General features: G+C 38.8%; 1 protein-coding gene across 1 annotated transcript in view; it reads right to left on the bottom strand.

Moving 5' to 3' along the window:
• Positions 1-1,731: 1,731 nt before the first annotated feature.
• Positions 1,732-15,330, bottom strand: part of slc43a1b (solute carrier family 43 member 1b) — a 31,264-nt gene continuing 17,665 nt past the window's right edge. The window contains exons 9-15 of the mRNA XM_068726618.1: positions 11,208-11,354; positions 10,830-10,865; positions 10,125-10,257; positions 9,706-9,835; positions 9,477-9,550; positions 8,298-8,421; positions 1,732-8,091 (exon numbers count right to left, since the gene is read on the bottom strand). Coding sequence (XP_068582719.1) covers positions 7,861-8,091; positions 8,298-8,421; positions 9,477-9,550; positions 9,706-9,835; positions 10,125-10,257; positions 10,830-10,865; positions 11,208-11,354 — 875 coding nt within the window. The 3' untranslated portion in view covers positions 1,732-7,860. The remainder of the gene's footprint in view (positions 8,092-8,297; positions 8,422-9,476; positions 9,551-9,705; positions 9,836-10,124; positions 10,258-10,829; positions 10,866-11,207; positions 11,355-15,330) is intronic.

Below are 15,330 nucleotides of genomic sequence, written 5' to 3'. Positions count from 1 at the left end.
AGCACTAACGGAACTCGGCGGTCCTCAAACATACATGCCTCTTTCTGTGAGATGACTTCGTAGTGGTCGATGTGGTTCTTCGAGTTTTTTGGTTAAACTTGGATCCAGAGCTTCAAGCTGCGGGGAGATAAACCTCTGTGTGGCAGAGAGGATTCCTTGGAAGTTAAGGGATTTTTTTCTTCCTTACGGCTGGCAAAATGTATACATTCATGGGGAAAGAACCCATTAACAGAAAAGAACATCCACAGGCTGGATTAATGTAGTAACGTTAGGTAATACAGAGAGAGACTGTGAAGACATTAAGTCTCATATCAATCCAGTTGAATAGGTTAGATGTGGGAAAAAGTTTTTTTCCTTGTTGCCTTTTTGCAAAACTGTATTGTTAGCCTGGAGTCCAGACACTGGTGGTGGTGGTGATGATGGGAGTTGCTGCAACCCGATGATGAATGAGAAGCATGTGATGCTGACTGGAGGGGACTGGGGAGGAGGAGGAGGGTAGGGAAGTTTGACAGCAACAATGTGATTGGCTTAAGGAAACTGAGCAGAGTCTGGTTTGTTAATTTAAAGTGAATGCCCACAATCAGCTGATAGAGTAAACACAGGGAGAGAGAGACTGAGAGATTATGAATAAAAAGGAGAGTAAAGAGTCTTCCTGACTGAACCTCCACTTAAGCTTCATTCACACTTCTAGTCAACTGCTCTGTGTAATTCATTATTCCTCCATACGCCCAGGTTCGTTTCCTGGGTTTTCCGGCTTCCTCCCACAGTCCTTTAAATTGCCTGAAAGTGTGAATGTGTCAGCCCTGCAATACTTTGGCGACCTGTCCAGGTTGTAACCTGCCTTCACCCAATGTCTGCTGGGATTGGAAAGCAATAAGCATATAGCATTGATTTCATTTGCCCCTTTTGAAACCAGCAAGCATTAGCAAGTTGCCCAATATTTAGTGGCCAGATATATTCACGTACTCGGTGGACAACCGAACATGCAACAATCAGACATTCTGATAATAACCGTTTCATCTCAATGTATATCTAACTCACTCGTCTGAATGATTGGGGCAAAACACCACTCTTTGCCAACATAGGCACGCACATTTTTGATGACGTCAGGCTGTAAAGGCTCTAGAGCAGTTTATGTCTATAACTGACTGGACTGAACTCTGTCTGACAGCCTGTTACCTGGATTCAGTGCGACCCTTGAATAACTTTCTTTAAAACATCTCAATGTTTTCTTGCACAGCAGAGACTGCATCACAAGGAATCTCATAATGTACAATACAGGATTATAAACTGATTTAAAACTAAAGCAAATCCTCTTTCCCACTACAAATACTGTGTACTACATAGAGTTGTAATAGTATGAGATTTTCACGGTGCAATAACCGAACAGATTTGTAAGCCTGATAAAAAAATGTACTGTAATATGTTATGAGGCATGTTGGTTTATATTTTAGAAGCACTATATTATTAACTACTAAATTAAAATCCGCTGTGAGCTTTAAATAATGTCCTATGATTATAAACAATTAACATATACTGTAGGTATGCTAAAGCTAAATTATGACTGGTGTTTTAACTGTTGCCATTAATGTGTTCAGAGGTTATCTTTCAAATTTCAAGTTTCACTTTAGGAAAAAAGGTGGTTGTCAAGGTATCAGAAATGTAGTAGTTGATACCAATACCAGTAAAATTCCACGGTTAAACGTAAAACAATAAACACTCAAACATATGTTCAAGTTTAAATAATTTATTTAATATGTGATAACAATACATTATTACACCAGTCACTCGGAAACAAACAACAACAACTAAATTTTCACTAGATGGCTGGAGGGTAACAACAGCTTGAGTTTGTACAAGTTTACGAGGTACACCTCAAGGTGTACCGTGAAGTCCCAGTTTGCACTTACATGCTTTGCGGTACAAAGCCGAGTAGACAAGCGGCCAAACAGTTCCTGAGTGGTGTTTTCTTTGCTGGGGGAGCTACACTGGTTGCTGCAGTTTCTGAATCTTACACAGCCAACAAACTGTAGTGACTTCAGGGAAGCAGGAGGATTTTACAGTTCTGATGTTCTTCTGTTTTCTCAGACGTCAGTGATGTTGTCTCTGAAAGTGCAGCTGAAAGGCAGGCTACCGCTAAGCTACACTGTGTTTTCTATGAAGTTGAAGGAACTGGAAATCGATGGCTCAACTCGATCGATTTTCAATTTAGAATTGAAATCGTGACGATCCCTATGAGATGGTGTTCAGAAGTCCTTCTCTAATATCTATTTAATATAGTTGTGAAAACATTTATTTCAAACACCTGCATTTATTCAGGTAACTCACAAAAAATATTGTAATAACTTGCAATAACAATTGTAACGGTACCGCCAGCAAAATACCTCTGCTCATCAAATATACCTGGTTTATAACCACAGTGGTTATGTCAGAGCAAATGACTAAAATGCTAATTTGGAAATTAATACATCCAATAAGTGTACTTCACCAATGTGCAGTAATTTGGGGGCCCCAGGCAAACGCTGTCTTACTTAACCTTTCACCCTTTCTCTATCTGGGAAGATGTACTCAAAACGGTCTTTCTGAGTGAAAGAGAGGCATTATCCACATAATGTACTTCAAATTGTTTAATGTCTGTTTAAGGTGCAGCTTTCAGTTATAATATGATGCTGGATAGTTTAATAAATAATATTCATATTTGAATTGTTATTTTGAGACTCAAATCTGAAATGTAATCACTAAAATGTATCTGTCAGGTACATGTAGTACTATAGTGTACACAGTAAGTAGCATACAGCTGAGTTGCATATTTTCCAAGTACTTTGGGGCCTTTTGTAAGTTATTTTGGGGTATACAGGGACTAAGAATAGTAACATAATTCAATATTTTTCATATCTAAACATCATAATGGATATTTAGCAGGCCCATTGCCTACCTTGACTAAAGGTAAAGTCTGATCCTGCTGTTTTTTCCTGTGAACCAGAGTGTATTTCTGAGTAGATGTGACTTGGATGTGTAAAACAACTATGTCATGGCAGTCGTGTTGCTGGGATGCTCAGAACAGCAACACAATTTAATTTACCTTTTTAATGGTTTTTAATTCTTTATATTTCTCCACAACAAAACAAAGCAACATTGCATATCAAGTCAGAAATCCACAAAAATGGAACAAAATACTTTATATATAATTATTTTTAATTATATTCTGCCTTGGTCTAAAGATGATAAATATCTCTTTCTTCATTCATTTGATTTTGATTAAATAATTATTTTTTTTGCTTGATAAAGCTCCCTCTTTATCATTAAAATAAGTAATGATTCTGCTGTGACCAGAATCAACTTGGTTACCACTGATAAACAATGAAATAATAACTCAGTAGGTGGACACAATACAAGCAGCACCTGTACATTGTGATTCAATACAATAAATACTACCTCTCTGAAGCCTACAATGTCAATTCCCTGCAGAATAATTTGAGAGGCCAATGTTTCTGAATTGGATTGTATTCTATTTTAAGGTGCACCTGCTGTATATTCTGTCTAGTCTGCTATAGACAGCTTTCAGATGAGCAGCATGACATTTGTCAACAAGGTACTTTCTTTATTTGTGTGTGTGCTCCTTTAAATGAAGGCCCTTCAACATCAGCTCTTCCAAAGCATGCACAGTATGTCACACATAGAAACTTATATTGTACATATCATTATGTAATCACTCACTAAAGCTCATCATTAAACAATTGTCACATTTCTTGTATCAACACTGTACAAGATTTCTTTATTTATCACAGATTTTACTGGAAGCCATGTTTTGTTCTCAGCTCACTCCTCCCAACACCCACTCAAGGTGGGTGTTGGGAGGAGGGGGGACCAAAATCCTTTAGCTTTCTGAGTCTCTGTCATTTTATACTGAGGTTTAAAAAAAAATGAAATGAGCTCATTAAAGAAATGCATGACCCCCAAAATTGTTCTCACATGCCTCCATAGTGAGGCACATGCATCTACGCTAAAACCTTACTGTTTAAAACACTTCCTCATAAACATGGTATGATGGATGTGTTTGTGAAGTAGTGAGCACGTCTGGATAAATTAGAATTTAATTTTACTGCACCAGTGGTGTGTTGTTTTTTACATTCACTTCAACGTTTCTCTGTTTTTTGAATCATCTGTTCATCGTGAAGACGTGAGAGGAAAAACAAAGTTTCTTCAAGAATCCAAGGTAACGCGGGGTGAGTCATTGATATACAGATGGTCATAATGGGGGTGAAGTATTCCTTTAAGTCACATTCATACATATCACAGATATCAATCCGATATCAATCCAAATATCACAGAGACAGGTGTGTGCTACATGACAAATGTAACAACCTGCCAAAGAGCTGTTCTAATGGCAACATGTACTCAAACTGACAATTTGTCAGGTGGCACACAGAAATAATGATACATTTTATTTAGGAAGCCCTTTTCAAAGAACTCAGACACTTTACAAAGGAGATAAAATATAATCTTTGAAGGTGTTGCTTGGTGGATGTTTTACAGTTAGACATGACCGGACTGAAAGAAGGGGGTTCTTTATGCTAAGCTAACTTAATCAGCGAACTGTAAATGAACACACAGAAAATGAGAGTGGTATCAGTCTACTATTCAACTCTTCCAACTATTCCTTTAGTACCCACTGGGTTATTAATTGCAGCACTACCTGCATGTTATATGTGCTACATTCTGCACACATAGTAGTATGAGATCATATGTCCCGCCCCCCTTAGTTACTGTTGTGAGGTCAGAAAGGCTTAAAAAAAGGAACATGGCGACGACGGCAAAGAGTCCAGAAGCAGAGACAAGACCCTGGTGCTTTTTTGACATCCGCTGCTGTGGTGGGGTGCTGCCATTTTGGTCTGAAAACGTTATTGAGTTTATATGTAGAGTCTATATGTACTGTATATACAGATATGTCTGTAAATCCCTGGATAATTTTTTTTACGGTACATCAACTTCCCAGTGCAAACACTTAAATGGCCTCCGTGCACGTTCATATGACTTATCCGATCCGGCCGGCTCCTTGTTAGCTGTATGTGGCTGTAAAAATGGATAAATTGGCTGAATTGTAAAGCCTACCGTGGTGGATGTATGAACGTCAGCCATGTAACTAGTTGCCGAGTAGCACAACATAACCTGTATACTGTATTTAGGTAACTTATTAACACTCAGGCCAAAGCAAGGCCACAAGCTGTTATGTACACCCATGCTCTGTGGTCTATTGTACATCTATGTTGGAGGTCCTTGACATGAAAAAGTTTGAGCTTGTTCTCAAAATCCCAAGAGTGCTGGATTTCTCCTTTATGCTTCTCTGGGAGGCGGGGCAAAGTTAAATAAATAAATAGTTATAGTATGCATATTTATAATATTTATACTTTTCACCACAGACCGTTTAAGTAGATACATTAAATATATGACAAAGAATACCCTGTAGGTGGACATCTAACTGTTCTTCGATATATGGTAGTCGCCTACAGTCCAAAATGGTGGAGGCGTTGCTTTGCTGTTGCGCGCTGATGTTGCAATGAAACAATTAGATTTAATTTCTCATCAATATCAGTTATTTGATGCTAGTTCGGTATGACCAGGAACCGCAGTGTGCATTCGATTTTTGGGTGCCAGGCAATATAGCTTCAAGAAGTCGACAGCAAGACCTACAGTATGCAGTGAAATCCATTATCATGATGATACATTTTACACAGGTGACTTTTACCGTTGGGATACAAGACATCGTGTATATCACAATAAATAACAACAAAAAATTACTTTGGGGTGGCACACAGCAGAGTATAGTACAAACAAAGAAACCAAATCAGACAAAATCATGCACGTTGAACATAGAGGGTTTCTAAAGGGCCGCTGGCGCTCGGACACACTACCGCTTTTGTCCTTCACCAAATTCAACACAAAATTAAATTTCTTGTAGTAACTGTGTACAATGTAAAGTGTCTGTGAAGAATCAGGCACCAATGAACAGATGTAGCATTGTGAAGTATAACAGGAAAGTTGACGGCTGGGTTCAAAGCTTACCAAGTTAGCAAAGTGGCGTTGTGATGGTCGAACAATATCTAGCTAACATTTGTTACAGTGGCTAACATTGAGCGAGCAAAGCTACTGTTCTTACTGGATCAAGTAACGTGGTAGAAACAAAACTCCTGAGTGTGTAGAATTTAGCAAAAGTGTTTCAATATTTATGAATTCAACTTTCCATCTATGTATTTCTTAATTCGTCTCATTTTAAACATCTCGTTATCTTGAGATAAAGCATTTTTGTAGTGACCATAATTGTCTCATTTCTTTCAGGATTACAAATTATGTTTTGTCATTTACAGCTAATTAACCTTGAAGGGCATGTTCACAATTTTTCAAGTCTGCCTATAACTCCTAATAGTGAGGTGCATACATTGATTACTGTAACCATTCCTCCTGTTCATACTGGTCATGAAGAGATCTCTTACTGTTGTTAATGTATGTCCACAGCCCTCTTTCTATGCAACACTGAGTGTATTCAAAAGTATATTTGAAGCTAATGTGAAGTTTCAACAATCCAAATCATGTGAATAGTGTCCAAAGTTACAATCTGTTTAGTAATTGATTCCCTCTTTGTGTTACTCTCCCTTCACTGCAACTAAACAGGAAACTGCTCAGGAAAACACAAAGTGGGAATTTTATAATAAAACAAGTGTGCAAATATCCACTTGATTTGTCTCAGACTGCTGAAGCCTTATTTTTACTAAATAAACTGTTTTGTTCAGAGCAAGGAATGTGGATTTTGTCCCCCATAACTTCCATAGAAAAGGTATTAGGAAGAGATCTTTCGATAGCCAGTATGAACATGAAGATTGATTACAGCAAGCAAAACCTAAGTCAGTGTACAAATGTCCACCGGACTATTGTTTGAAGACGTTCTTTAAGTAGACATTAAAAATATGTCCAAATTATCTTGCTATGTCAAGATGACAGATAGTGCTTATAACTGTAACATACAGTATGTTTACGCCTGCTTTATTGAATTATGTATTAATAATGTTTATTAAAGGGGAACACCACCTAAATAAAGAATTGCTTTTAGTGTCATCTAAAACATCTCTCTCAGTTCATTGTCACAATTCATGGAGCAGTTTCACTCTTTAAACACGGTGATGTACACATTTGAGTTTTAGCACTCTAGTTTTTGGGAGAGGGTTGCTCATGTTTGCTAATATTTATTGACTGTCTTAGAAAATAACTTGTATAAATTATGAAAATTGGGTGTTGTTCCCCTTTAACGCAAGCAAGTTTCATGCACATTCAATAATCAAAAAAGTTAAGTTACACTTTGAAAAATGACTGGAAACACTCTTAATAGAACTACTGTGTGTGATTAAAAGTGAACAGGATAAAATGTGCAGAAACAGGATATGGTCCTTGCATTTTTGTTTTGTCACTTAATGCTTGGGTCAAGGGTTAGGGGACTGGAAACCTACCCAGCATACAATTCTCCAGTCAATCACATGTCCACTTAGTGCTAACCACTGAGCCACCTTTACATATCATTTTTAAATGATATGATGGCATCCAGTGAAAAGTCAAAGAGCATTTTCTAAATGAGAAGCCTGACGGTAGGGTTACACAACACTTCCTGTTCCATCGTAAACTTTATGAAAATGTGTTTTGTTTGTTTTAAAGTTAGATAAAAGGAGACTTTGCACAATATGTCTGCTTTTTTGTCTTGTTTTGATTTTGCTAGATGTCATAGTTTTCAGCCCAGAGAGAGGTTACATCCTCAGAATATGAAACTACTAAACGTTGTAATATCAATCGATCGTTTCACTTCTGTCAGTCATCTTAATAAACAGTATGCCCATTTGGTGAGTATCCATTAGCCGCATGCCCTTTGGCTTGGCTTTTAGCAGTCCCACCACCTGATTGGGTTAGAGGAGCATTCTCTTTGTCTGATTGGCTGGCAGCCAACCTATCATGCTCAGCCTTTGCCCTGATCAGGTTTCTACGGTGATAGAACAGATAGCCTGGCAATAGGAAGCCAGCCAGTGAGAAGATGAGAAGGCCCAAATTGATCTGTTGTAAGGAGAGACATGTCAGTGCATGTTATAAAACCTGTTGTATGTATACACATCCTGATGGTGTGTGTGTTTGTGTGTGTGTGTGTGTGTGTGTGTGTGTGTGTGTGTGTGTGTGTGTGTGTGTGTGTGTGTATGTGTGTGTGTGTGTGTGTGTGTGTGTGTGTGTGTGTGTGTGTGTGTGTGTGTGTGTATGCTCCCTACCCAGTACGGATCTCCACTCAGGTGTCCCACCATCAGAATGAACAGTGGCTGTTGAAGCAAGGCGAAAGCAGCACTGATCATTGACTGCATGCCTGTCAGTGTTCCAAAGTGGTTGGCTGGGTACCTAAAGCAGGGTGGGAGATAGAAATGATCACAATCTTCAGATTAAAAACAAAGAGAAACAATGTCTTTTCATTGTCTTAATTCACAGTTAAAACAGTCTAACCCGAGCCATATAGGAGGATCAAGTACCAACTCTGAGTGGTGGAATGTAACTAAGTACATTTACTCAAGTACTGTATTCAAGCAAACATTTGAGGTATTTCCATTTATTAGCTATTTCATACTTCTACTCCTCTACACCTCAGGGAGAGGGAAATATTGTACGTTTTGCTCCAATACATTTATAGTTGGTGTGAATGCTGGAAAGCATTTACTGGAGAGGCCGCTATGTTAGGACATCCCCACACTCACAGTGTGAAATGATCCGAGTGTGGGAAAGCAACAGTATGCATACCCAAAACCTTAAGCAATGAAAATTTGATGTCAAGTGGGGCTGATTGTCTGTTGCCCCTCTGTCCTACTGGCTTTTTACCCAGTACTGTCGTCAGATGCTTGTAGTTGGCCGAAGTTAGTTTTTTTTTTAAAAGATACTGACTGTGGTCACCATGAACGATGTGGATTATCTTCTACAGTACACATTTAAAAGTTTGCTTTCTGAAGAAGAATGTAAGAATAAACACCTTGGTGCCCACCAACCAGGGAATATTGTTATAAACTAAACCGCTGGTAAAAATAACCAGATTTATCATGAAGTGCTTCTCCAGAAAAAATGGCTAATTGCTAAGTTGTCAGAGAGGATGTTTTTTTGCCTCCAGTGTGTGTTATGCTTAGGGGATGGTACCTCTCAGCATCTCTGGCATCTTTCTGAGAGGATTACCAAATATGGAAGCAGCAGGACAACGCAGTAAAATTTGGCAAAAATAGCTGCTCAAACTGGCAGCAGATATAGACTTAGGCAGTTTAACAAGAATTAAAATTGTGTTTGCATTTGTCCAGAGTAGGTTTTGTTTTACCAGTGTTCATGGCTGAGGGGGATTGTAGAGTCAGGTGGTAATGCTTTGTGGGTTTCTTCACATTTAATTTTTAATATAAAGATGCCAGTGGTGTGGTACTCACACAGCAGCATAGAGTCCTCCACAGCAGGAGTGGATAAATCCTCTCACTATCGTATGCAGAACAAACGACACCAACTAATAGAGGAAACACAAAGAGCAGATTAATAAATGATCATCAAAAGTGACACTTTGTGTTTGTTTATCTTGTGTGTCTGTAAAGTCATAGGCATTGCTTCTGTATTAGTATAATATGTCAAATAGGTTGTATCCCTGAACAGTATTTTTCTAACCTGTAAAGGCAGGTTGTCAAACAAAGAAATTATTCCGAAGGTGACCAATAGGAGGTTGGTGAAGATGAACGCTCTCATGGCATTGGTCAGTTTCTGGATCTTTCTGTCTCTCTTTGGGGGATCTGATTGGCTGAATGGGACAAACGTCAAAAGAGGCGGACAGCTAAAGAGGAGGGGTGGATGCAGAGTATGAAACTGTTTCTTTGGTCTTTTACAGTGTGGCCAAGCAGAGGATCACTTCAGAGCCAGTATGGGTAGCAACCCAAAGCTATTTCAATGTACATACAACATTTGAGAGAAACCTTCTAATACTAATGTACAAACAAAATCATCTGTGTTGCTGACTGCTGTACATCAATGTATAAATGTAGCAACATGATGTCTAAACCTAAAGAGAACCCACTGGACCCTCTTCATACCTCTTCTCTGTTTGTGTGTTGGCATTTCCCTCTTCACACTCCTTCAACCTCCAGTCCATGATGTAGCCAATTAAAGGACAAGTCAGTAGACACAGCAGCTGCATCGTACCGAAGATAGATGAGTAGAAACCAACTGAGGAGGACATGCCGAGATAGAGTGAAGTCCAGAGGAACACGTGGAGAGAAGACAGATTGAAGCCACGACAAACAGAAGGCTACTTATTGTCTTATTTTAGAAATTTTGAGGTCATAACACAAATGTTTTAAGGTTTCTTTTCCTGATACGAAGGTCTAAATGATGTTTCAACAGCTCAGATGGAGAAACACTGGATTCTTGCGGAAAAGTGCTGGGTCTAAAAATACCGGGATCAGTGTAACACAAGGCCCAAGTACGCAAAGGGCATAACCTCAGTCACATGTTGCTTATCGTCCACCTGATGAATACAGTACCATAACAACAATAAGGTTGTAACATTTTTATTGGATCCCACACTGGTAAACTTAAAATACTTCATTGCAAATTCTAATACTAATATTGCCATGTGTTTCAATAATAATGTATTTTTTCCAATATTGTAACTGCTCCCTCAAAGGCCTGATATGAATACATTTCTGGACATTTAAAGACGTCAAGTAGACACAAAATACAACTAGAAACATCAGTCCAAACATTGTAGGAACTCCACTGAGCCTCTAAACTCTTACCTTGTTCCTCCCCCTCCTTCTGCAGCTCTTCTGAGGCTGAAACAACAACAGCGTCTGGTCAGAGTTCACCCCAGCTTGTTTGACTCTGGCTCTTCTCAATCACTGTTCATACTCATATCTATGAATTGTAAATCACTGTATTTTGTATATACTCCATGTAATAGTGAGCCAGGGCACGCAGGGCTGCCGCTAATGAAGTCAGGTGATGTGGTATAAAGATATGATTAAGTCAGTATGTCATGATTCTTCACCTATAATGTTCTTCATTGTTGGCATGTGATACCAGACAATGTCCATGTTCTTGTCATTGTTTTGTGCAATGATAACAAAGTAGTTTTCCAATTATTTAAAAATATTCAGGTAGGTTATCATTCTTACGGTTGGGGTCGCCGTGGGTGACCAGGAACTCCAGCATCTTGTTCATGGCACCCATGAAGAAGATCAGCCTCAGCTGGCTCATTGCCATTGTGATGATACTCCACAGGAAGATGGGAGAGCACACAGAATGACAGAGTGGCACCGAGCCTGAAGAAGAAGAGAGAGAGATAATGTGTATAGGACTACTCATAGAGTCACTCAGTCTCCAGTTAAAATTGTAACAATTCACTGAGAGTTCAGTTCCATGGAAAATGTCTTTTAATTCTCATGGCACTGATTTGCCTAACCCTGGAGTTGGCGTTACATTATTAACATGCTCAACTTCAAAGGTTAATTAATCTTAAGCGGATGTTCAGTCAGGAAGACTCTTTACAGTCGGGCTCATCAACAAAGCCCGGGACCCCCACTGACTCTAGGACAAATTCCTACCGGTCACTCCCCTGCACATCCCTTCCCTGTTTCTTCATTTAAACACACTTGACACTTTACATTACACTTCATCACACTTGTTTATAGTACTGTTATCTGTTTGTTGTGCACTTTATTTTATATTATTTTATATTCTATTGTACATTTTAATATGTTTCTATTTCTTGCATTGTGTTGATTGTTGTTGATTGTTTAATGTTATGCACCACCCGCCATGACAAATCCCTTGTGTGTGCAACGTACCTTGGCAATAAACGGTTTCTGACTCTGATTCTGATTACCGAATCCCCCCAGCGATGTCATTTTATGTGGCCCGCGAGTCCACCAGCAAAAAAAAATATATTCACATGGTCGAAATTATGAGATAGAAAGTCAAAATTATGAGATAGAAAATCGAAATTATGAGATAGAAAGTCAAAATTATCAGATAGAAAGTCAAAATGATGAGATAGAAAGTCAAAATTATGAGGTTGAAAGTCGAAATTATGAGATAGAAAATCGAAATTATGGGATACATAAACACAATAGTCATAGAAGCAGCTCTTTGGCGGGGAGTGACATTAGTGATACAGAGAGGTGACAAAAATAGCTTTGAACAAAGTTAATATAATAACTTGTGTTCGATGATATTTGTCTTTGTTATTTTCTCTAAAAGTTTGACCTGTCATAGAGTAACGTGGGTTTCTTAACCCTAAATTAAAAGGATTTATGTTATAATAACAGAAATGTGCTTAAATATATTTTTACATTTATATAACTGCATGTACAATAGTGTTACACTTGAAAAAACAATAATAAAATGCTATATTAGGGAGTAGTTACATTTATACAGTCTTGCAAATACAACCAGCCCTTTCAGGGCAACCACGACGCTGATGTGGCCCAGGGTGAAAATTAGTTTGACACCCCTGCTTTAAAGTAACCAACCAGATTCTGCACAGTTTGCTTCAGTCAATCACATTGTGATCGTGTTCTCCTCTCTGCTGCTGTCAGTTGTCATTTCAACACAATCGGATGCGACCCTCCTCCACCCCAGTCCCCTCCAGTCAGCATCACAGTCATGCTCCTTATTCATCATTGGGTTGTAGCAACTCCCTTCATCACCACCACCACCAGTGTCTGGACTCCAGGAGGATTCTACCTTATGTGACCTCAGCATCACTACCACTCTATTATCCTACTTCAGGATGGAGTCCAATCGCCAAAGACTTTGCACTATTCAAATTATATGTATTATAAATGATTGTTAATTTCTAATGAAGTCACTCCTGATTGAAATGGAGATAACTGATTGCTGATCAGTGTCTTAATGTTCATTGAATCAGTATCCAAATTCACTGAATACCAGCAGAGCAAGGAACCAGTTTGAAACACTCCCATGCAATGAATGAGACTAATGAAGCACGTTGAAGCTTCAGGGAGTTTGACACTACACTAAAAGAGTAGTTCCAAAGTAAACTGTCTATCCATGTTGGCAAAAGTTTAATCCACTAGCACAGGGGAGACTAATAGGCGGGCCGCGGTCCGGATACAGACCCGGACATACAACATATGGATAATTGAGAATTATACATTTTGGCAGAGCACTTCTATTTTAACCTGCACAGCTTTTCATTTCACGTGACGCTACTCAGCCAATCGAATATGTGTATTCCAAAATGCATCATGAGTCGGGCCTTTCTCAATATGCGATGCCCGTACGTGGCTTGCTCCGCCCATTTTACCGGGGATGCATCGGTGACTTGTGTACTTGGGACAGCCAAGTATCCCACAATGCACTTTGCACCAGCAACAGGAAACAATGGAGTAGGAGGAAACACACAACTGAAGTTGAAACTTTCGAAATACTACTGTTGTTAAGTCATAGAAAGTAATTTTAGGCTTTTTTTAGGCGAGAAGTTAGTTGTTGAAGCATCAAATCTCGGTTGTCAAGATTCAGCCGACTTAATAAACTGCTCCGACGATTTCGGTGATGAGAGGTGTTGCTAGCGGGACCTGCAGTAAACCTCGCCAGCACTGGGGGGTCAGTGCTCACGGTACCTGCCGAGAACAGCCTTATCTTGGCCAGTCTTTTTGAAACTTGGTGCTGGTACTGACGTCTCCGTAGCATTGTCCTCGTCGGCAAAGCATACAGCAATCCGGATCTGATACATATATATGAGTTTACTCTGGTTCTTCACTGTAAAGTACTTTTACAATCAAATCAAATATGACAAATATATATATATATATATATATATATATATATATATATATATATATATATATATATATATATATATCAGTGGTGGGCCGTCAGGGCCAGCAAAGCCTTTTCTGCTGGCCTAAACAGAATCTCAAAGTTATAGCTATTTCATAATATAATAATTTTTCATAAATACACTACATGTATTATAATTTATAAAAATATTTTTCCCATTATCTTATTTTCTCATTGCACAGCTCCTGTCTTCCTCAGTTGCTCTGCTTCCAGCCTGCAACACTGCTTCCAGTGCAGCTTGTTTTAAGTAGAGCTCTCATCCAATCAGATTTCACCTCTATGCTGTCTCTAGGTAAGAAGAGAGGCCGTGATGTGAATGCCTTTGCAGTTTAAGTAAATGGGGACGATATTGTTGATTGTCATAGTCTTCAACCAATCAGATCTTTAGTTTGACATGTTGACATGTTCTTTGACGTGCCAGAGCCTTCTAGCTGGCCTACAAGTACGTCAGCATTAACGTGCAGCTCAGTATTAAGGTGCAGCTCTGAAGTAAGGTGCAGTGTGTGCTGTGATTGGTCAGTGGGAGAACACGTGACTATTGTGAAACTTAAGGTAGCCAGCAGAATTTATTTGGAGTAGTAAGAGTTCAAATTGAAAGATATGGAATAAATTATGACATTTTTAGCATTTTGCGTGGTGTATATATGTATTATTTTTTTTACCTAGCTTTGTTTTTTTTAACACTCAATGGCTGAAGGAGGAGGAGGAGAAACGGATTTGTGAGTTACTAGCAACGCCTTTCTGGAGAAGGACATTTCAGGAAAAGCTGGACATCGTATCAAAGGGTCGGCCAACCCCACAGCTAGCAGCTCTGACCCAGCATGGAAAAGGATTTGTATGAACGGTATTCCTGGCTGATAGTGTCGGGGAAGAAAAGGAGGATAGAGTTTGTCTTTAAGTGAACAGCATTTGGTAAGTGAACTGCGCTTGTTTTTTTACATCTAATATCTGAATGGCCCGTGCCCTCGAGTGTGTAGCAGAATGCGTGTTCCGCTGTAGGTCTGCTGGATTGATTTGTCATGCTTTGTTGTCATATGAATATGTGTGACTGGTTCTTATGAGTTTGTTGTTGTCATTGTGTTAATTATATTGATTTTGACTATATGCGATATATTACAATGCGATTAATTGCGATTAAAAATTGTAATCGTTGCTTAGCACTAATATATATATATATATATATATATATATATATATATATATATATATATACACACACACACAATTATATGTATATATGCGACTGCATGTTAAAGACGGCTGTCCGCAGTGGGCTGGTTGCTGCTGGAAGCTCCATTGGAGTCTGAGCTGAAGGAGTTGCTGGTGAACTTGCATAATTACTGATGACAAGCATTAAGAATAATTATGGAAAAAGACAATCTTCTCTATGATGGTCTTGTTTACTTATGTAGGTCATATGGAGGCATTAGTATT

The sequence above is a fragment of the Cebidichthys violaceus genome, unplaced genomic scaffold (genome assembly GCF_023349555.1).
Source record: "Cebidichthys violaceus isolate CVI_PGR_0920_01 unplaced genomic scaffold, fCebVio1.0.p SCAF_4, whole genome shotgun sequence".
Classification (NCBI taxonomy): domain Eukaryota; kingdom Metazoa; phylum Chordata; class Actinopteri; order Perciformes; family Stichaeidae; genus Cebidichthys; species Cebidichthys violaceus.
This window is presented reverse-complemented; position numbering and strand designations above follow the sequence as displayed.